The following is a 23,467-nucleotide window of genomic DNA, read 5'->3' on the forward strand; positions in this document are numbered from 1 at the left end:
GGTGAATTTTTCAAAGTTCAAGGCCCACAACTCAGACAGAAACCAGCAGAGTGGAATGAAACATAAACTTAATCCGTAACTAATCAAGGTAAATGAACATACCAAAAATTAGCTCAATATTTGCAAGCATTTAGAAAAAAAGTGTGGAAAATTTTTTTCCAGATTGACAGACAGACAACCGGACTGATGGCAGACAGAGTGCATATCTAAAATCCCCTTTAGCTGAAGCTGGTAGGGGACTAATGAAACACTAATAAAACACATAGAAAAGCAACTGAAACTCCACTTTAAAGAGGTAGACCTAAGGTAGAGGATACAACTCTTACAAATTATTGGAATGTTTGTATTCAGCATTTCACATCAATCTCATGTAAGCATCAAAGTAACTTGGACTGATTTCATTCTATTTCCAATAAAAGCTTGATGGGCTTTGGTGATACTGCATATGATTCAAACATATCACTGATTTCAAAGTTATGCCCCTTATCATAGGTCTACCTCCTTAATTTTGAGTAAGGACTGGAAGTAAATCTGAGGTTCTCACACAAAGGCTGTAAAAATATAAGATTGCAATCTTTTTGACATTTTTTGGATATATTTTCTACTTCATGTCTGTGTAACCCTGAGTTACAAAATGTTCTACTATCTTATGTCTTATAAATATTATTATAATTTTATGAAAGACCAGAGGCAACCTTATGAAAATACACCTGAAAGCTGAAATTATTGAAAAAATAGTAATGGGTCGTAATTGAATTAATTAAAACTGACACCATTTCTGAAATAGTGTTTTTCATGACAGTGCTAAAATTAAACTGCATTTTGCTATTAAATAGTTTTACATCAATAAATACAGGTATTCATTTCTGAATTTACAATAACCAAATGATGTTTTAACTCATTGGATTACTTTATGAGGTACATTAAGCTTTTTTCTACAGAACTATCATACACATATCAAATGAATGAAAGAAGCTCATAGATTTAGTTAATTTTTATTTAATTCTATGTAAATGCAATATTTTAGGACAACTCACAATTCAGCATTATTTTGGCACCAACTACTATTTCTATGACATACACAGACAGAAAAGAAATAACTGATACCTTGGACTAAGTTAATGTAGCAAATATGTCAAGAAAATTGAACACACAATGCCCAATAAAATACAAATGTATATTTACCTTGTTTGTAAAAAACACAAACCTAAACTTAGAAATGAAACAATTACTGACAGTAAATATTAATAAGAAGTTTGACAATATACATGATTACATAGTCAGAAACCTACTAATGGTTGTGCTATCAATCTCCCTACCACTTACATGTACACTAAGCGGAAGTGAGGGTGAGAGCAAAACCATGTCTGGGTATGGATTTACAACAAAGACATAAGTACAAACTGTCAAATGATCATCACATATTTAATATTTAATCCTTGACGATTTTAATAAACTATCCTCACATTATGCCTCTAAAATATACTGTCCATGAAATGATCCTTTATTACTTCTTTATGCTGAAGAAACTGACTATAGTTGAAGTGTATGTACAGTATCACTGTCAAAATATCACAATGTTGTCTATCTAATATCATAGATTTAACATAAAAATGTGAAATGCAGTTTATTATGAATGCAATATTGGCGATTTTTTGGAAGTCATTATTAGAATTTAATAAACTATCCTCACATTATGCTTCTAAAATATACTGTCCATGAAATGATCCTTTATTACTTCTTTATGCTGAAGAAACTGACTATAGTTGAAGTGTATGTACAGTATCACTGTCAAAATATCACAGTGTTGTCTATCTAATATCATAGATTTAACATAAAAATGTGAAATGCAGTTTATTATGAATGCAATATTGGCGATTTTTTGGAAGTCATTATTAGAATGGAAACTTGCATTTTGGAACTTTTGTTTCAATTTACATGTTTAAAATGTTTGTAACTTCAACATAACAAAATTGCGATACAATTTTAACAGTTAATTCCAAATTAACAGACATGTATGATATTAAGAATTGATTAAAGAAGTGTACATATTTTGAGAATATCAGTGTGCAAGAATTGATGCACTAGTCCAAAAAGGGGGATCAACTGACAGGCATAAAGTTGGCTCCAGTGACTTGCATTTATTTCTATATAAAATCAAGCAGGCCCCCTTTTGGATCTGCCTATCATGATTGTGGAAGGAGTCAACAAATATCCATTTGACTTCAAAAACAATTCTGTCTTTTCAAGATTAAAATCTTAGATACCTTTTTATATGTCCACTTGCCCAAGCATTGGAGGGGTTAATTCTATTCATACATTGTATTTTAACTTAAATCTATTTAGAATACAATTCAATTATGAAATTTTCCATTCATTATAAAATCTCATAACTTCCATTCATAGGAAAACTAAAAATAGTGAGGTTGAATATCAACATTGGCAATCTACACAAAGAAGCATACCATTTTGCCCCAAAAAGACAGATCTACATTAGACTACTTCTACTTAGAAGATGACAAAAATAGCTTAATACTATAGGGTGAAAAGTACAGACAATTTAAAACAAAATAAGACAACCCAAGTTTAATTTCTTGGATCTCAAGTCATTTTCATAAACATCAATGAGGGAGGGATTTGTTCTTCATACTTATATAATGCTTGAATAGGTGATGTGGGCACTTTTCACATAGGTCATTGACCCAAGAAATATCAAAGAGGTTTTATCTTGCTTATAGCAATAACAAACTACACTACTGGTGTAGCATGATACAACCACAGAAGTCAAAACCAAACAGTTGGGCAATGTAATGGATTCAAGCTTGATACATATCTGAATTTGAGTTGTGATTAAAAATTTTACTCAGAAGGCTTCTGACAAAGAATAAAATGTCTAAAGATTGGGTCAAAATCAGCACATCAAAGAAGCCTTCATAAAAGAGAAATAAAGTTAAATTCAAGACCCAAAATCTGACCAACTTGAAAACTGGGCAAAAACCAAAAATAAAATTAAATAAATAAATACACAGTAAGATCAGGCAAATCAAAGACCTCAACTACTCAAAACTTTAAGTCTAATCCAATTAAAATTGGACAAGAATTTAACAATTTAAACAAACAAAACAATATTAATTTAGGTCCTTTTTTGGCCCCTAGATGTTTAATAGTTAGAACAAAAACCCAAAATCAATCCAATAGTTCCTTAAGTAGTACAGAACCTTGTGTTAATTTTTCTTATTAAGATCCATTTACTTATACGCAAATTATAGAATAAAAACCAATTATTGACAGACAACAACAGGGCAAAACAATAACAGACTGCATATTTTTGCTGCCTTATAAAAATAAATAATGATGCACCAAAGAAGGGGGGCTTGAGAACCAAGAATTTTTTTTATTGGCCTCAACAAATAGGAAGTAACCAATTAAACTTCATCAAAACTTCCAAACTGGATATTATTATATTTTAATGCACCAATGATGCAATGACTCTCAGGTTTCCAACAAAATACAATACCCTGATGTAAACATGCGTACATTTGTATTTCCTAAATAACAGGGGCTGATCCAAAGATTTTTAAACTGGTGAGTTACAGAATGATTCCAAAAAAAGGGGGGGGTTAAGGCTATCATTTGCTTATTTTGCCCCAATTTTGCACAAAATTAACAAAATGATGTAAGGGATTTGGAGGTTTGAACCCCTCCCACTGCATTCCTTAATAACAAATATTCATGTGAGCACTTCAAACCATTTTCATGGTACCAATGAAAAACATTGGTCTTACTACATGTACAAGAAACATACTTAACCTTGTTTCCCATAACAACAATAACAATAATTGTTCATAAAACAATATCCTCTTGACAGAAATTATATTTTTTTTCATCAAAAGAATTATATAATGTAATAATGAGGTAACTTTGAAATTGCAAGCTAAGCCTTCCATAAATGCAAATTACATAAAAATGTAAACCATTAGAATACTTTGTTTTGGATTGAAACTGAAGCCTTTGTCTTTTCTTGAAGAAACTAGCACTCTTTTTGGATTCCATGTATCACTAACCAGTCCCTTGAATGTTTTGAGAATTCTATCGTCCTACTTTGCCTAATCTACTGTCAGTTTTAGGATTGGCTATAAGGGCTTGTACTCCCACTATTGCAGAGTTTATTTGGTTTTGTAGATCTCGTAAGTCTTTTATGTGAATTAATCGTAAAATTTTGGCAGCTTCATTGATAATATAATCTGGAAGAAAAATGGTAAAAAATTATATACAAACTATTACAATTTGGACCTTAAAGCAAGAATTTATGGACTAGTGATACTGAAAACAACTCACTCCATAGACAAATATGGTGACACACTAATAAGGATTTGACAATATACATAATTAATCATCTTGAACAATGTAAAAATAGAGAAACTACAGGGATCTTTGACATTGTCACTGACAAATAAACAACATGTTGTGTATACATAGGAAAACCATCACTGTATTTTTCATCTGGATTGTAACCTTTAGTTCTTTTAACCAATACCTCTCCCAATCCTACTATTGTTTGTTGATCCATTGACTATTATCTTTTATCACAAAATTTTTAACAGAGATCAAGGTCAGGGAGTATGAAGTGCTGTTGACAGGGAGAAATGTTTTTTCTTCATGTTTCCCTAACACTATTCAGCTGTTTGTGAAAGGGCTTTCACAGGCTCTTTCAAATATATGGTTCTTACCGAACAAAATAAAAAAACAGTCCTATTGTTTTAACTTCAGTGTATTTACTCCCTATCTCAAGTCAATCAACTTCACCTACACTCAATACAGGTACTCCTGCAGGGTGTTCACATTTTACAATAAAACCTACCTCCAGTATCAAATCCTAAAGATGTTTTGTCTAGCTCTAAGTGTTCTATATGTACCTGAAATTCAAAATACCTGAAACATCACCATTGCTTGCCATTCTAATGCTCCCCCAAAAACAAAATTGTTATTTTAAAACACACTAAAAGGTAGCATGTTTTAATTAAATATATTCATACACTGAAAAACAACAATTAGTAGGAAGGATGAGGTTTTATTTTTCTGTTCAAATCTGCTGTTTTATTGTTGATTTAACACAAAACCTGTCGGTCTTTTTCATATCATGGCATTTGCAAGTTGAAAATGACTGGTACTAATTTCAATACAAATTAAAGTCGAATCTTCCCTACTCCATTAATAAAGAACACCAATGTGATCATTTGAACACTGTTTTTCAAGTTTGAATAGATATTCTGTACTTGTTGGCTGTACCAAAACATCAAATATGTTTTCTGACTCATCAGAAATAAAAGGTATAAACTAATAAAACATTTTTCTTTTTTTTTTTTAAAAGAACTATGCAGTATAAGACTTACATTTTTCTGTTTTTCAGCTTTTTCTATTGCTTGATTAGATAACCTATTTTTTACCACTAAACAAATAGCTTTTAGTTGTTCTAAATGGTCCTTATATGGAGGTACTTGTAGTATCATAGATAAAGAAGCTACACCAGCCCGGAAATCTGGGTCATCAACTGAAAAGAGAAAATTTAAGGGATTGTAGTTCAAGCTCCATTTCTTAGGTCAGTTCAACTAATATATGGATGTACAGTTACATTCCTGAAAGCTGGTACATGAACTAATCCCAAATTTAATCTGTAACTATAATGCATTTTTCACCAATATTTCTACATTTTCCCTCATTTAATATGTCTTTAAATGTGTGTTCGGTGGATGCATTTAATCAAATGAAATGAAACTAATTCATAGTACTTAGATAATGAATGTACATGTATGTAGTACTGTGGACATGTTAGCTTTAACATGCATATTTTTTTGTCATTTTTAATTTTCATTTTTGATTTGTTACAACAGACTTTTACAAATTGTTTATTTGACTTTACATCCAAATGTAAAGTGCCAATAAAACGTACATGAAACTTAGTCATGCAAATTCTTTAAAATGGCAGTTTAATTAATGTCTTCCAAAAGAAACTGAATAAAATTTCACATGAACCTTGGAATGAGTATTTATTCCGGAAATATTAACACACTGTTCACGTAACAATAATTCTAGCTAAGAAAGAAAAATGTTGCTGTGATCACACTGTACCAGTTCATCTATCAAATAGAAAAGTTTTCAATGATTTTAGTGTCATGTAGCATTTTGAGCATTTTATTTAATAATCAGAATTCAAATGGTTTTCATCCTAGAGTATTTTAATACAGTGTTCTTACAATTAATATTATCTAAAGGATTAGAAGATGCCCCAGCAGGTGCTTTGCTGTTTGTCACGGACTGTGGTGTCACACTTTTATATTGGTCAGCTGAAAAAGAGAAAGTAGAAAAATATATGTAAAATGCTACTGTGTGTTATAAAGGCAAACCTCATTATAGAATGGAACTAAAAAATGTAAAATCTATAATTAAAAACAAATTTTTACACTTTCCCCAATTTTTGTCATACCAATGCACAGTACATGTACCCTCAAATTCCAAGTCTTGTATGTTTTGCTTTCAATGATTCTTCTGATTGATAAATCAAATATATGACACAAATACAGTATGAATGCAAGAAAGTTTATACCAGTAGTATTCAAAAGGGATAAAAAACTACCCTAGTAAAATGATTGTCACTAGCTGAATTTTTGTGTACTATTACCATTGTCACCATATTCAAGTCTTGTAGCGTAGCCCAAGATCCAGTCAATCAAATATGACCGCTGAGATTGCTGGTAAGGACATCCTAAGTCATCTAAGTATTGCTGAAGACATTTAGTCCAATCGCTACTTGTTGTGTTTCTTAATCCTGCACGGTCATCTATCTTATAATGTCTTATCTTTTGGTCTTCTAACCATACCATAAAAGTTCTAAAGTAGTTCTCATCTGAAAGTAAATACAATTTAAAGTATATGTCTACACGATGTATATAACAAACTGACCAAACTCCATACAGACATACTGAATTTGAATGAACATGCATGTTTATTTTTTATTACAGTTTGATGCATTGTAATACAAGCAATCCATAGTAACACTAGTTTTTTTTTCATTTTTCATGGAATTTGATTTAGTATATAAAATTGGCATCAATCATCTTGTACCTCCAGTAATTGATCAGCCTAATGTTAAACCATTCAAACAATCAGATAATAAATCATAATCTTTGAAATGATGTACATGTATTATTCTTTACACAATAGGCGATTCAAACTGTGTAAGTGATTGGACCATATCAAGTGATTAATCTCAAGTGTTTGTTTATTTTGCCATCTTTTGCAGAATTGATGAAAACCGCACAGCAAAAATCAAGTCAATTTTAAATTAAATTTATGTAACTTTCTTATATGTAGATGCCATCCTTGATACACAGGTGTCACGAATGGCTAACATTATCCATGTAACGTTACACCACTTTTTGTAAATGTAACGTCACATTTTTGTCATGCACTTTTAGAGTCCCAAAAGATTATCGAATATGTTGGACATGTTTGAATTTTATTCACCCTAAATATGCAGTACAACAACTCTACAACGTTTGTCTGTAGTAAGATGGAAATTTGTAGTGAAATGGAGCCCAATTATTTGTTGAAAGATATCATATGGAGGTTGAAGGTGTTTTTCATAGGGTAATAAATGAAGTTCTATTTCTTATCTTGAAGCATCAATTTACATGTATCACAAATTCTAGCTTTGTGAAACTTGTCATTAGCTGCTTTTTTATACATGCATATACAATTGTACTCGTTAAAACCTGATCTTTACGTTGACTCGTTGTCCACAATTTCTCTTGGAGCATATAAATACATATAGGTAAAATGTTGAAGGATGACAGAATAACCCATGCTAAGTTAGGACGAATTTCCTTTCAATCCAGTTTTCTTCATTTCACGATTTAATATACTTCTGTCAAGTTCTGAAAAAATAAATGGAAATAGGAGTAGTGTTTTCTGATAGATAAATCCTGGATTACTAATTTTACCTTCTATGTTGAATGTTTCGGGTTGAGGGTATTCAAGTGCTAACAGTTTTCTTCTAAACATGATCGAAAAACTTGGAAGTAGTAGACAAATTCAGCAAAACATTAAATTAATTCTTGCTGATGGTGCGAAACGTCTACTCGTGTGTCGACTGATACTATTAATATGAAGAGCGGGGCGATAACAGAGTATAACCCGTAAAATTTTCGGGGACCAGTTTATATGAAAAGTAATTACGGGCCAACTGCGGACCGGAGTAGACAACAACAACTACACGTGCATTGACATCAAAATGATTTAGAACGTGTAGAGATGGAGGTCGTTGTTGGTACTTATGAAGAAGTTTTGCTTGGGTATAGAGTAACAAAAGTAGGAGAGGTAAAAACTCACTGGCAATTGCACTGATTTAATGTTGCACATAAAAGGCACATTTATGATAAAGTTAATCTCTTAAACTTTCTCATATTTAGGTAGGGAGGTCAGTCAAAATATGAAGTATATAAAAAATGTACAAGTTTATATTAGTTTGAAAGAGCCCAAGAAATGTAACTTACTGGTGCAAAAATTTTTAAAATCCGTCAAGGGGTTCAAAAGTTATTACAATTTAAAGTTCAAAATTTTGGTCATTTTTCTTGCGAAGGCAAAAATGTCACATTTTGGGCACTTCTGTGGCCCACATAAGTCAAACAGGTAAAGAAATTCATACATTGTGTCTTAATCATTTAAATAAAGCCATTTCATACTTTGATTTAAGCCATTCAGGAAACTTGTATCTTAGATACAAAGAAAATTACACTTTTTTAAAATTGGCAAAAAAACACTTTGGACTTAGTTTTTTTTTGCTATGTGTCAACAGCATCGTGAATTAAAGTGCCATTTTTGGATATTCATATTTGGAAATTGGAAGGTAGTAGAAATCTGATACTTTGCTGTTCTTTCAAGAGTAATCCATTAAACAGAAATAAATAAACAAATATTATGTCAAAACCTCCGATTTGTTTTTCATTGGAATCAGAAACACTGCGGCAGACCGCCTTTTTTTTAAATGCGTTTTTTCAACAAAAAAATACATTTTTGCTTACTAAGAATTCCAAAAAAATATTTAATTTTTTCTGTCACTTGTTTTGTGTGGCAATAAAGTTGCTTGACTTGAAAAATCATGTTTTTCAGCTCAAAAAAATTTTTTGAGGTCGAAAATTTACATTTTAGGGTAAATTTTAGAGCTATTTTCAGTGGAAAAAATGGCGAAAGGTCAGACAAAAAAAGACATTTTGAATTTAAAAGCAGTTTTTAGCACATGACAGTTATTGTTATTGTGATTAAATATGTAAAAACACATTTTTATCAAGAAATAATTGAATTATATTTAAAAACCAACAAGCAAATGTTGAAAAATGGGGGTAAATCGAACATTTTTGAAAATTTCAGATTTAAAAAAAAAACCGCATATTTATGCTTATATTGATCAAAATATCAACCTACCATATACTTATGTGGTACCATTTTAAAGCTTAGAATCTAAGCTATCACATGAAGATACTTTCATCTTATTTTGCTATAAAATGTTTAATGTGGATGAAAATTTGTTAGGCCTATACCTTAAATGAAGCCAGACGATAATCAAAATAAACATACATTTTTGCCGCAAAAAGTGGCAAAATAATATTATATCAAGGTCTGGTCAATTCTAAGATTCCTAATGTAGTCTTGTAATGTTTTCTTGTTTAAATAGGGTCTTTTAACATAATAATAATCTCATTATTATGTTAAAATTGAATAAAATTTCAAAAACAAATGCTGTTTTCCCAAGAAATTGAGAAAATTTGTATGAATACATTGACTTGAACCAATGCGCATCCTTTCACTATGGAACTTTGAAGCCCTAGCTGTTTCCTCATGTGTACTATTATGTACATTAAATGATAATAAACAAAATATCATCATTTGATTAAGTTTAATGAACTTTTCGAAGTTTCCATTTCAGGCCAGAAGGGTTTCTTCACCAGGATCTACTATGTCTGCCAAATCTACAAAAGAGATTATGTACATAAGGACATTACACTTATTAACATCATTTACCTTATCAATTTACTTACAGTTAGTTTACTTTCTATTAAATCATAATCTGGTTTGCTAACAATCTGAAAAAATGTAAAACTATTTGATGTTGGTTGCTCACAAAGCGGTTGACAAAAGATGTGGCGAGGAGTTAAAAACACCAAACTTCCTTTTCCAGAATAATTATCTTCATTTCAAAACAAGAAGATTGTTTTATAAGGTTATATTAATGATATGTTAAATAACTTAATATGAATAATTTCGCTGCGTGATCCGTCTGGTTCTTCTATCAAGTGTTGAACTCTCTTACCAATCAGGTTATCAGGTTCAGGTGTGTCTGGAACTACCCTACTTACTGTACCCCACATGGTCCTACCTCAGACTCGACCCATATTCGTCTCATAGCATAGCCCACTATGCTGCTCAGGCCATCTGAAATAAACAAGTAGTGGTATTCAATGAATATGTACTGTGAGGCAGTTTTAAAGCAGAGTCTAAACACAAAACTAATCGACAGTTCTTGTAAGTAATATATGATTCAAATGTAAATGCTTATTTGTTACCATAATTAAAAGACTCAAAAGTTTTATTATTAAAATAAATAAAGCTACTAAACTAAATCAAAGTATAAAAACTAACTTACCATGAATTCGAAATATCTCCAGAACTCAACAAAATGAAACTAAAATGATGAAAAACAAACAGAAAATAAAACTAAATCATAATAAAATTTACATCACAGTTTACTTTTTATATGACAAAATAAAATAAATATTTAGGCAGCCTGTTTACTAATACTTTCTTCTGAAATAAATCAATAATTAGAAGAAAAAACATAGTACAAGTATGTTTCATATACATACAACAAAAGATTGGTATTATGAGTCAATCAATGTGATCCTAAAAAGGCCAAAAAAATATTAAACCATAATTAATTAAAATTTAATGATAAATAATGTATATTACTAGGATTTTAAACCTTTTCCAAGCAATTGTACATGTATATGAATATTAAATAAGTAGAGCATCTACAATCCTCTAAAAAATGAATATGTAAGTTAGCTGTTAAAAATTGTACAATATGAATATATAAAGTAAACTTAAGAAGATGCAGGTCATATGTAAAATATGCAATTGCCACATATATAAATCTCATCAAATAAGTTCTATTTATCAAGTAAAGTACAAGCAGGGCTACATGATAATTGTTCTAATAAAAGTCATAATTAATATATATGAACTGATAAAATGAAAACCAGAAAAAAAAGTTGTGTATCATTTGAAGAAGCAATTTAAGGTTGATTTTTTTTTCTACATATGATAATTTTGAATAAATAAAACAGTTAAAATAAATATAAAGAAGGTTTATGCTTAAACATGTGAGTTTCATATAAATTGGGCACTACATATAAATTAAAATTGAATTATCAAGGAAATTAAATGCAATATGTGCAGATTCTCCCAACCAATAGAAAAAAAGCAAGGTAAAATACAGAGACTTCCGATAATATAGGAAAGTCGATAAAGTCCGAAAGATTTTGAATGGATTGCAATCAAACGTTGGGAGAATTTACCTCATTACATATTCATCCTTTAATAAAAATGTTATGGAAACATATTCCAACTAATGCTAAATGAGAGTGATCTTTTTTAAATCAGCTCATGCAGAATCAAACGAAAATCAGACCTTCCAAGAAGGTGAATATAGTTTTTAAGCTTGCAGATGATAAAAGGTCATTCTAGAATTTGACCTTACGGAAACAGGGCGATTAGGCTTATATTAGACATAATTTAGGTACTTACCGTAAGTGATTGGCCTCCATGGCCTAGGTCCATCGTTGTCTGCACCACCAGTCAAAAATCCGTTCAGAAAACAGTCGGTAAAAGGCATTTATCCCCGAGTGTTCGAAAATCTTAACAGAAGCTATGGCGGATCAGTAACATCCGGTTAGCAAGAACGATAACCGGTCCCGCTTTAATTTTTGTGAAAACCACGCCCTGACCACCCTAATATCCAATCGATTCCGCAAGCTATTATTGTTTTTCTTCTGAAACCAGGGTTACGGATGGACGCAGAAAGGATTAAATTTTCGGAATCCGACTGTCAGTGCATTCCGGGTACCCAAAAACTATTTTTTTTCAACATGTTTTTCCTTAAAATTACGTAAAAAATATGTTTTGTAACAAAAAAATTAGCCTGACAACCGGATTATCAAAATTGAAGATATTTCCAAAAATTTAAGCCATAAATGAAGAAAATCGGTCCAGTAATAGCTTGCGGAATGAATTTTGAAATAGGTATGATCTTTGACACATAGTTTTTCAGGCGGCCATTTTTCTCAAAGTATCGTCACTTCAAACGTTTGTACCAAATGACCATCAACTCCAATAACAATGAAAGTTGTATATTTAGAAAGAGAAATGTCTCATCTTCAATTACATATATTTTTTTTGGTCATGCAATGGATTTTTAACCATTTTCTAACGTGTTAAAGTTGACTCAAAATTGAGAATTTTGCTCTCGCAAGAATATCGATAAACGCACTACCGACCTCCCTAATTTAGGAGATGCTATGCCAGTTAGGCAGCTTTATTCATTTTCCTACTGACTGTCTAAGAGACACTTGATTTGAACATGTTTCTTGTTGAACAGAGACCAGACATGGAAAACAGACACACAAAACAAAGAACATACATGTAATAACCAAAATAATGTGTACAAACTAACAAAAGTAATTAAGCAACTTGGACTCCACTAAAACCTTGGAGCATGGAGCAGGTGCACCGATATGGTAAGGGTCCTCTGCTTTTCTGGGAACACCCGTTGAGCTGCTCATAAAAAGTCAAGTCCGGGGTAGATGAAAGAGAAAAGGAAAACTATGACACATTGAACAAATTGGTTTTCATGGTACAGATGGATACACCATAATAATCCATGAGGTCAGGATGAAGACCATAAAACTTCTGTAGTGAAGATTTCAATCTTGTAGCAACATAACCCTGTTCCAGGTGCCTAATAGTTAGAAGTCTAGTGTTGTACAGAAAGTCTGCATAGTTGCAGCAAGCTCTGACATACATTGTAACATATGAGTTGTGATATGAAAACTCCATACACAGGTGCTGAAGGGATGTTGCCATAGATGATAGGAAAGTTGACAATACAGAATGAAAAGTCATCGTGTTTGTTGTATAGTTAGGTCAGTAATTTTCTTTTACTGTCAATCTATAGGTGTAGGTCAAGATATGAGGCTGACTTCGCAGTGTCTGTAGTATATTTTATCTCAAGTTCTCTGGGGTAGATGTGATGTATAAAATTCCAGAAACAAGGATTGTTTAACTATGATTTGTCATCTACATGTATATGGTGGTAACTGAGATCGAAGGATCTGGCTAAGCGATGTTCCTTTCTTTGGATTAGATCAGCTATAAAGTCAGCCTCATAAAAGTGAAGGAATGGGTCAGCGAGGAGAGGAGCATAATTTGTTCTCATTGGAATGCTGACCATTTGTTGAAAAATATGTCCACCACACAGAACAAATATGTTGTTAATGAAAAATTCCAGCATTTTGAAAACATCTTCTTTGTTATATATTTGGAAGATGATTTACAATTATTTTTAACAAAGTATGAAGAATCTCTACCAAGTACTACATATCTGTATCGAGGTATACTGTTTTTTGGAGTAACATTGATGTATTATGTTTTTGAGTCAGAATTTTAACTGAGTATAGGGAATAGAAGTTCATGTATAATGAGTTGAAAAAGTATAGTTTTTAATATTATTGTATTCTTATTAAAATCTTGAATTGAGGGTTTCCAAAAGATCTTTTGAATTTTTCGGGATCCTTATTTAATTAATATCACTATGGGAGTAACAATTGTTGTGGTAGGACTGGAAAGTCTATGTTGTAATGGATTACAATCTATTACAATAATGATTACTGATTACTATTACCCAAACCCTGCTGGAGACCATCTTTTACCACTATGAGTATAAAAGTTAAAAGTTTTGAAAGTGGTTTGGTGGTACATTTTGCAGATTCAGCTATGTAGCAATGTTTGGATGGTTTCTTGTGGAGTTTAGGAATCCATTACATGACTGTAGATCACAATCATTGTCTTTGGTTGAGAGACTGAAAGAGGATAGTAAAGATTTATGGTTATCCACTATCTCTTCTTTGGAGAGTGTGGTAGCAGTATAGGTGTTATAACTGCTATTTTTCTATGTCTACCTCTTATAATAAACATTGGATGTAATGTGTTTTGCAGACAAAAACAATTTTGTTTGAGAAATTGACATTTTCCCATCAAATTTTTGCTTGTGACATCACAAGAACAAACCAGAAGAACTGATATTGAAAGACCATATATAGTTTTACAATGTGGGACCAATGCAGTCAGTAAATAGACAAGCTCATAAAAATTCAACTTATTTAGTTAAAGCACCATTTCATATTGAAAAGACCATGGACCTTTATTTGCAGGTCTAAAAAATGTAATAATAAAACTACTTTTTATCACAATAAATTTTGTCAAGGATACAAAAATATTTTCTACAAATAGCATTTCTTAGTATGACCATAAATCCAGTCTGTCAATTAACTGAGTCGTCATGGAATTAATTAACCTGGTGACACCTGCTTTGTGCCACAGTTGATTATATTGTATATTGTAGCCTCTCAGCCCCAGCCAGTCTACTGTTAGTAAATTTATTTTGTTTGTTTGTTTGTTGGGGTTTAACGTCTGAGCAGCAATATTTCAGCTATATTCAGACAATGAACATGAAATTGATGATAAAATGAACATGAAATGATGATGAAATGAAAAAGGGATGGGACACAAGGACAATGGGGTCGACAAATTTTGATTGCCACTGGAAATAGGGAGAGGTGGGTAGGGTCGGGCAATTTAGCCTCCTGTGGCGGAGCCCTATGGTTTCTTCTCCGGGAGAATACCACAGTAGGGTTCTTAAATGTGCGAGGAACGTGGCATCTTTCCCAACACGGTGCACCACTATGGTGTGCGGTCAGGTTTTCCGTATTATAGCCTGACAACCTCAGCATGTAACATGCCAGGGGTACCCCATTTCACCACCTGGGGCACACATCCCAGTTGCTCTGTGGGCAGAGCGCCTTAGCCCCCGTCTAGGGTTTTGAGCACTATTTAGTCGCCTTTTACAACAAGCTTAGCGCTACTGCAGGCCTATTCTTTTAACACCCGGACCTGCGCGGGGCGTTAGTAAATTTAAATCCCGGCCTGAGACGTAATGCCACTGGGAGATACTTTAATTATCAATCAAACAATTAACCACAGACCATTCAAGAAATGAATCGTTAATAGTTTTAGCTATGAATTATGTTTTTCTTCAGTTCGCTATTTAATTACTTGTTGATACAGTATATGTTATCTTGTATATTGCTTGTGAGGTTACAATAAAACATTGAATGTTGGAGTTTGTTTGACATGTTTTACATCACAAATTGTGAAAGACAAATAGAAAGACAATCATGCATGCTATTTCAATAAAATATGTGGTAGTTGTTTATTATCAACCATTTGATGACATTATTGATACACTTGCCTTGTTCATATACAACTTACTGTGCATTAATTTTCTTGCCAATCCATTGCCAGTTATATGTCCTTGATTATTAATAATGGCACTTTGAAGACCGTAATAGTCCTGTGTGTTGCCTTGGTCCATTACAGTCTTCCTTGGGCCATTATTACAGACCTTGGACATGTAACTGGTTCATTATGGAAAAACACATATATTAATACTATGATAATAATCACTCAATGCAGCTGACCTGATACTGTTCATGTAAAGGTCACCTTTAGACTGTTATCTTAACTGAGTATCCTTAAGAATGAATTACTCTAGTGGACTGAAAGTGAGGTCTGTCAGACCATGACACTATGGTTCAGTTTTGTATCTGATTTTAATCATGCAGAGAACCTATAGGCAACTATGAAAAGAATTAATGGTATATATACAATATGTTTTATTTTATTTTTGTCTTAGAAATTGCAGTTTGAACAGAGTTTTACTGACAATTCTCATACTGGCTGCCTCAAGACAGTGACAGTATCATCCAAAGGAATACTAGCATCTGGTGGTACTGATGAAACTATTAAATTGTTTAATCTGAAGAAGAGATTGGAACTTGGATCTCTTGTTCACCATTCAGGTATACATTCAGTGAAATGCATACAGTTAGAATTTGTCGTTCCATTGTTTTCTATGAATACTTTTAAAGATGAGATTATATGATATGTATGAATGAATAAAAAAAAAACCAAATAAATACTGGTAAAATTTGTGTAAAAATACAATTTTATATTAGTTTTATAACCCCTCTCAAACTGTGGGTGGTATATTGGAAAGTTTTTGTGGATCAATCCATCTGTCTGTCTGTCATTCTGTCCACCTGAATTTTATAAATATAGGAGATGTGATATGCACTATGATAGCCAATGAAATAGCCATTCACCAAATTGTCACAATTATCACAACTTCATATGTATGGATTGATTCTAAATTTAGTATGTAGCTTTATGTAGAAGGGTTTATGTTAGTGATTTTGATGGGACTTGTTCTAATGGGGTATACTTATGATTGTTTTGTGTTTATTTTACAGGTACTGTGGTTGGTTTAGAGTTCTACAAAGGTAATCATTTATTTAGTGTCAGCGAAGATGGGACCTTGGCGATATGGAAGTATTATACATGGGAATGTCTTAAAACACTCCGAGGACACAAGTAAGTATGCTGAAACTCTTCACAGTTTGAACCAGAAGTATAAATGAAACTGTTCATGTTAGAACCATGTAAAATTAGAATTAGGTGATCTGTACATGAATACAGGTATGTATTACTATACATACCACATTTATCAATCATCATGTAAGTTGGAAAAAGAAATTGGAAATATTGTTCAGTGTCAGTCTTTAGATTTTTAGGTCACATGTTTTATTTCTCCATTACAGACTACTTACATGATAAGTTAAAATAGTAACTCTTTTTGTAGATAATGTTTTGGTCTCCAGTAACTTGTGTAGAATAGATAAGCTTTTTAAGAAATATTTGTTGCGTACACTCATTTATTTTTGTAGGTCAGCTGTGAATGGTCTTTCAGTTCATCCGAGTGGTAAACTAGCTCTTACTGTTTCTAGAGACAAGACTTTAAAAACATGGAATTTAATAGAAGGGAAATGTGCTTACACCACTAACCTCAAAGCAGGTAAAACTGTACATCTACATAGATCATCGGATCATGATACTAAACCTTACCATAATTAATTCATAAAATAGGTGCAAAGTAAAAATTGTGGTGATGAAGAGTGGCATAATTTTGTGATACCTGTCTAATTTGAAACAGTGTTCTTTCTCAAACAGATGTTTTGAAGTTTCATATGATCTAATATTCTGTATTTTTAACCTTTTAAAACTGATAACCTTTAACTATTTCTTAGCATATTACTGCATAAGTTGTATTTTTGTTCAAGTTAACTGACCACAGTAATATAAAACCAGATTTAAAATGACATGAAGCTTGAAAATTGTAGTTTTGTCTGCGTGATACATGTATATAGATTTGTGATAAAATAAGATTTTTTCAAAATATTTGGTTTGTGAAAATTACTAACATTCTTCCACCTACAATAAGAAGTTAAGAGTGATTGTACACTTGGAATAAAGTTATAATATTTTATTTATAGTTGCTGAATTAGTAGCATGGTCAAAAGAAGGAACATACTATGCCATTTTGTTTCAAACAAAGATAGACATTTATAAGGTAGAGGTAAGACATTTCGTAACAACAAATATGCTACTTGTAATGCAGGCACCATTAGTAATATTTTCTACATGTTCTACTTGACATTGTGTTAGTACTTGTTCAGGAAAAAATATATTGTACCATAATTCAAATATAATGTCTGTGTTGGCTTTGTTTATTAAAAAGTGTTTTCACTCCAACTACCAATCACAGCCATTTAATATTTGGGACTTTATTCATGACTGAAGTTACTTGGGTGGTAGCAGAGGGTATCCTTTAGTTATCTTTTCCCGCTATTTTATTTTAGTGTAATCACAGGGTGTTTTCAGTATACATACACTTATATAATATTTTGTAACAAGCCCTGTTATTTAATTTGAAAATTAAGAATGCAGATGTATCAGTGAAAACAAGATTGTATTTCTAAAATTTTAGAATTATTTCTCTTAGGTTGAGAAAGGATATTGTAGAATATTTACTATTGTATGCAGTTTTGAATCATAATTTTAAGATGTTATTTGTATACAAAGTATAGATGTAATTATGAACAGATACATATGTTTATAATTTGACAGACTGGAACAATATATATCACAGTGACTGTAGAGAGGAGGCCAAATACGTTGGTATTTTTGTCTGTAAGTTTTTAAATTTTTGTATTGGTCAGGGTATTACCATTCCTACATCCAAATGTTCACTACAAGAGCAAAATTGAAATTATTACCATTCCTACATCCAAATGTTCACTACAAGAGCAAAATTGAAATTATTACCATTACTACATCCAAATGTTCACTACAAGAGCAAAATTGGAGTTATTACCATTCCTACATCCAAATGTTCACTACAAGAGCAAAATTGGAGTAATTACCATTCCTACATCCAAATGTTCACTACAAGAGCAAAATTGGAGTAATTATCATTCCTACATCCAAATGTTCACTACAAGAGCAAAATTGGAGTTATTACCATTCCTACATCCAAAAGTTCACTACAAGAGCAAAATTAGAATTATTACCATTCCTACATCCAAATTTTCACTACAAGAGCAAAATTGAAGATAGCAATCTTTGGTTATGCATGTTATTTACTGGAGATGAAATAAAGTCAACAATGATAGTTCATGTATAACCTCCAGGAAATTGGTATGGTAAATTTATTAATTGAATATTTCATTCATTTTATAAGGATTCACTTTATTACTACCTAACTTGTGTAAGTTTACTTGAAATAATCAGATAACAAAAAAAAATGTGTAAAAAAGAGAATGGAGTAAAACCTTAAAACTGACAGTATGGGTTAAGATATTGTATAAATTAGTACTTTTATTAAAAGCAAATTATAGAATTTATGCAGACTATTAAAAACAGTACAAAATGTTATTTTGATTTGTGGTATATAGGATGATATATTGGTATATGGATGTGAAGGGGGCAGTGTAGTGTTCCATGATATTGCTGATAACAAACAGATCCATCACATTGATACACAGACTAACAGGTAACGAGCAATCTTTTAGGCTGCATAAAATATTAAAGTATTTCTTATTGTATCATTTGACACTTTTAAAATACTCAAAATGTATGCAGTAATGCAAAGGCCAGCTTCATTCTGTATCCATTAGATCAAGAATTAAACCGAAAGCACTCACAATCTTAAAGCACTTAAAAATGCTTTAGGGTATCCTATAAAGAATCTTTCAACTTATACTTCTTAAACTTGAATTTCAATATTGTTTAAATTGATATTGTCGGAAAGATTTATTAATTTTTTAATTTAGAATTAGAGGTGTACAAATAGTAAAAGATGAAGAGATGCAGGATCTTCTGTTTACAGCTTCCAGTGATGGACAAATTAAACTCTACCAGATAAGTCAAACACAGGTAAAATAGAACTCTAAATTCTGTAAGGGGGCTGTTCTTGTCCATTTGATCAAACAAAATTTAAGTTTCACTTTTGTTTGTGTACTAAACAGTTTATTTTGTGACATCATATTAAATACTGTTCAAACCTAGTTAATTGTTAGCTAGACAACTTCTACTTTTACACTGATGCATGAAAACAGAAATGTTATCTTCAACACAACAATGCAGACTCTTGGTTGGGAAACTGTTGTTTTGTTATATTTTATTAAAGTACAATTTTGTCTCTGTTTTGTTGATAGTCTATTCTAGTCTAATTGACCAATTCAGAAATTCAGGTTCTGTCCTTGTAAACAACGTTGTGTCAACACAGCATACTTGTAAAATGAATCTTGACCAATCATAGACGTCTTGAACATAAACAGTCCCAGAATTCAAAACAGTTTCTGAATTGGTCCATAAAACATTTAAGTATGATTTTTGCTCAATTAGGCCATATTAATAGTTATTACATTTTGAATTTTATGAAATATCATTACAAAATCCATGGATAGGCGATAGAATAAAAATTCAACTGCTATATGTATTTCTTCTCTGGAGATTATCTGTTAGCATAACAATATTTTGTTTAATTTGTATCTTGACAAAGTTTTTATTTACAATACCAATAGCAAAGATTTAGATTCTTTCATGTAGTTATGAACTAAATCTATACATTTTTGTATAAAACATTGGGTTGGAGGAGAAAAAAACAATCAACATTTTGAATTTTATTTTTTTATCCAGTTTGGCAAAATTTAGTGCAGGAGGGTTTGTAACTAAAATAAAGAACTAAGCAGAAGTAACATCTTGGCTGTGTGATTGATCCCCAGTAGTAGATTAATTGGTTGAATCTTCTTTTGCAGTTTGTTTATTCCAATATTCAATGACCCTAGTATATGTAAATAACTTAACAATTAACCCCAAACCTTATTTTGTAGGATTCTGTCACTTCAACTTTACTGGCAAATGTCGATTCCAAATTTAGATTGACTTGTATAGCTGTTCATTCACCAAAACAATCATTTTGCAAGGAGCAGAGTAAAGAAAGCTGTGACATTACTGAAGAGATTGAATCAAAGGGAGATGATGCAGGAGATGGCCATTCTGATGATGCAAATAGCAAAAAGAAGAAAGGAAGACAAAAGAGATTACAGGAGAAAACTGAATCTGAAACTGTTGTTGTCAAGAAAAAGCCTAAAATAGCTATAGATAATGACAATTTAGACAGTTTAAAAAAGAAATCAGTTAAAGAAAGGAAAAACGAAAAACAAAAAAGAGCAGAGGAAAAACAGATTGAAAAGGGATTTGCTGACCCAGAAAAGGACGCAAAAAAGAAGGCTACAAAGCGGAAGAAATTTTTACAGAGACAGAAGAATAAGAAATTAAAAGTTTAAATTACTTACTGTTAGATTATACTTCAAACAAGCATATTTTATATTCTGAAGCCAACCTATCATTTCCTCATTTATTTTCAGTATAATATGATATTGAAAAAGGAAATTCAAATAAAGTTAGTATCAACATAAAAGAAGGGCAACTCTTTTGCTGTACCTGTGTGTAATGATGTTTTAAGAGGCCCACTACAGTCTGTCATGTGGTATGAAGGTTTCCTCAACGTTGATTGAAGACCATTGATGACCAATGGGTAGCTTGGGCAGACATATTCATGGAATTATTGTCTCTTTGACATATACACCATACCTATTCTTGTTATATGTAAAGTTGAAGTAAAAATCCAAATGTAGAATTAATTTTATTGAAAAGACTACCCATAAACAAAAATGAAGTGGAATTTATGTATTTTGACTAATCAAAGAATGGGCATGACTGTTGACTGTCGATAAAATTTATTTATTCATTGCAGTATTTCTGTACTGGCTTTCAGTTTTGAAGTTATTTACTGAAAACCTATTTTCTTAAAAAAAATATAAAATTACATAAGTCAAGGTCTGTGCATAACAGACAAGTATTTTTGGTGATTAAAATTCTAATACTCATGTCTTCTTTTTTAAACTATAGTTTTTCTCAAGCAAGATTAATTGGTGACTCATGTATTTTTCAAGTGTTTCCATACACATTGAAGATGTGCATCTCCTATAATAGAGAAAATTATTCAAATTTAAATTGATTTTTAGCATGTTGAACAAAGCCATTTTTTCGGCAGTGTATGCTTTCATTATTATTATTATATAGATAGCAGTGACTTACTGAATGTTCCCAGTGTAAAGAAAATTTGATAATTCACACTCAGAAAAAAATTTGGTAATTTCACTCTCACACTTTCTCCCACCAAATGTCACAACACAAATATCAATCCGCCATTCACAAAATTTTAAATTTATGTTGAAAATAGCAACGAATAATGGAGGAAATCTATATAATAAATAGAATAATTAATTGGTTATCTTGAATAAACAAAATATGATCCCTCGTGCCAAGAACGCATAAAGATTTAACTTGTGCACGGAACGAGTTCTGCACACATTAAATCTAGGCATTCTTGGGCACTTGTATTCATAATTTGGTTATTCACTCTTTCCAATTAATTATCCTGTTAGTACATTACTTTGGAAATTTGTAACCCACACTGTAGTTTTTTTGACTTGCTTAGTGTTTATATACATATTGAAGCTACTTATATACTGACAATTATATGATGGTGATGCTGGTCTAGACATGTATTGCTCTTGTTCATTTTAGAGTACTGACTTGAAATGATGAATAGGGGATGGGTATATAATGTGCTTTGGTAGCTATAGATATTTCTTTGTGTACATACATTAAAATATAAAAAAATAAGGTTACTGTAAGACCAGAGCATAAACTATAGAACTAATCTTTGTGCTGACTACATGACAAGTACTGATGACTCATTTTTATTGTTCTTTTATTATTCATAAGTATGTTATGATTTTTGCACTCATCAATTAGGCTATCAATTCAATGCAAAGACAAGGCTATATTGGCCGTAGGTTGAAGTCACTACTCCAAAAGTGTTACAAGTCTCAAAGACCTGATTGACCCATGTGGATCATATGGAGCATCAATATCCAATTTGACAAATAATCTGCATGCTTCATAGATGTTTTTCCTCTTGCACTGCACATGACCTTCATTAGTAGCATAGTATGTATCAAAATGCAAGCAGCAGTAACTGCTTAACCTTCCAAAGCAGTAGAGTTCACCCCTGGGTTTAAACAGGGTTTGTGTTTTTTTTTTTTTTTTGTGATTGTACCTTTAAGTTCCTTTGTGTTGTCTATTTTCCTTTTTAAAGACTAATCAAGGGAACCAAAGTTATAGCGGTAATCAAAAGAATGTAATCCAGGGACAAAGACCAGACATGGAAAACAGACATATACAACAAAGAACATAAAGTAACTAAAATCATACATACAAAAGAACAATAGCAAATGAGCAACTCGGACTCCACTAAAAACTGGGAGTATGGACCAGATGCACCTGTAGGGTAAGCGTCCTCAGCTCTTCTAGAAACACCCGCCGAGTTGATCATGAAAAGTCAAGTCTGGGGTAGTCGATAGAGGAAAGGAAAACTATGACAAGTTGAACAAATCAGTTTTCATAGCGCAGATGGATACACTGTAACAATCCAAAGTCCACAGCATTGTTTTGTCCATAGAAATCCTCTTGTTTGAATCATGCAAATATTTCTACCTTTTTTATAACAGCTTCTTAAGATTGGCTAATAAAATTTTAAATGCAAATCCTG

General features: G+C 31.7%; 2 protein-coding genes and 1 long non-coding RNA gene across 6 annotated transcripts; 1 reads left to right on the top strand and 2 right to left on the bottom strand.

The window, feature by feature from the left end:
* Nucleotides 1-979: 979 nt before the first annotated feature.
* On the bottom strand, nt 980-8,163 carry LOC148625125 (tRNA-splicing ligase complex subunit RTRAF-like). Its single transcript, XM_088568432.1, has 6 exons — nt 8,001-8,163; nt 6,680-6,904; nt 6,255-6,344; nt 5,394-5,551; nt 4,862-4,916; nt 980-4,244 (listed from the first exon to the last, which is right to left on the bottom strand). The coding sequence occupies exons 1-6, from the start codon at nt 8,059-8,061 to the stop codon at nt 4,090-4,092; spliced, it is 744 nt and encodes a 247-aa protein (XP_088424558.1). The 5' UTR covers nt 8,062-8,163; the 3' UTR covers nt 980-4,089.
* Nucleotides 8,164-8,233: 70 nt separating this feature from the next.
* Nucleotides 8,234-23,462, top strand: LOC148625126 (p21-activated protein kinase-interacting protein 1-like). The gene is made up of 9 exons (XM_088568433.1): nt 8,234-8,376; nt 16,082-16,247; nt 16,698-16,818; nt 17,172-17,299; nt 17,778-17,860; nt 18,412-18,474; nt 19,239-19,336; nt 19,617-19,719; nt 20,679-23,462. The coding sequence occupies exons 1-9, from the start codon at nt 8,311-8,313 to the stop codon at nt 21,132-21,134; spliced, it is 1,284 nt and encodes a 427-aa protein (XP_088424559.1). The 5' UTR covers nt 8,234-8,310; the 3' UTR covers nt 21,135-23,462.
* Nucleotides 8,466-12,622, bottom strand: LOC148625127 (uncharacterized). 4 transcript variants are annotated; one of them, XR_015919863.1, is made up of 3 exons: nt 11,860-12,622; nt 10,700-10,738; nt 8,466-10,488 (listed from the first exon to the last, which is right to left on the bottom strand). It is a non-coding gene; the product is annotated as an uncharacterized LOC148625127 (long non-coding RNA). The 4 variants fall into 4 exon arrangements; XR_015919864.1 differs by having other exon boundaries at nt 8,466-10,025; nt 10,433-10,488; nt 10,700-12,622; XR_015919861.1 differs by lacking the exon at nt 10,700-10,738.
* Nucleotides 23,463-23,467: the final 5 nt, after the last annotated feature.

Source organism: Perna viridis, chromosome 2 (assembly GCF_037379345.1).
Source record: "Perna viridis isolate PV_CMFRI_1.1 ecotype Kerala chromosome 2, ASM3737934v1, whole genome shotgun sequence".
In the NCBI taxonomy this organism is placed as follows: Eukaryota; Metazoa; Mollusca; class Bivalvia; order Mytilida; family Mytilidae; genus Perna; species Perna viridis.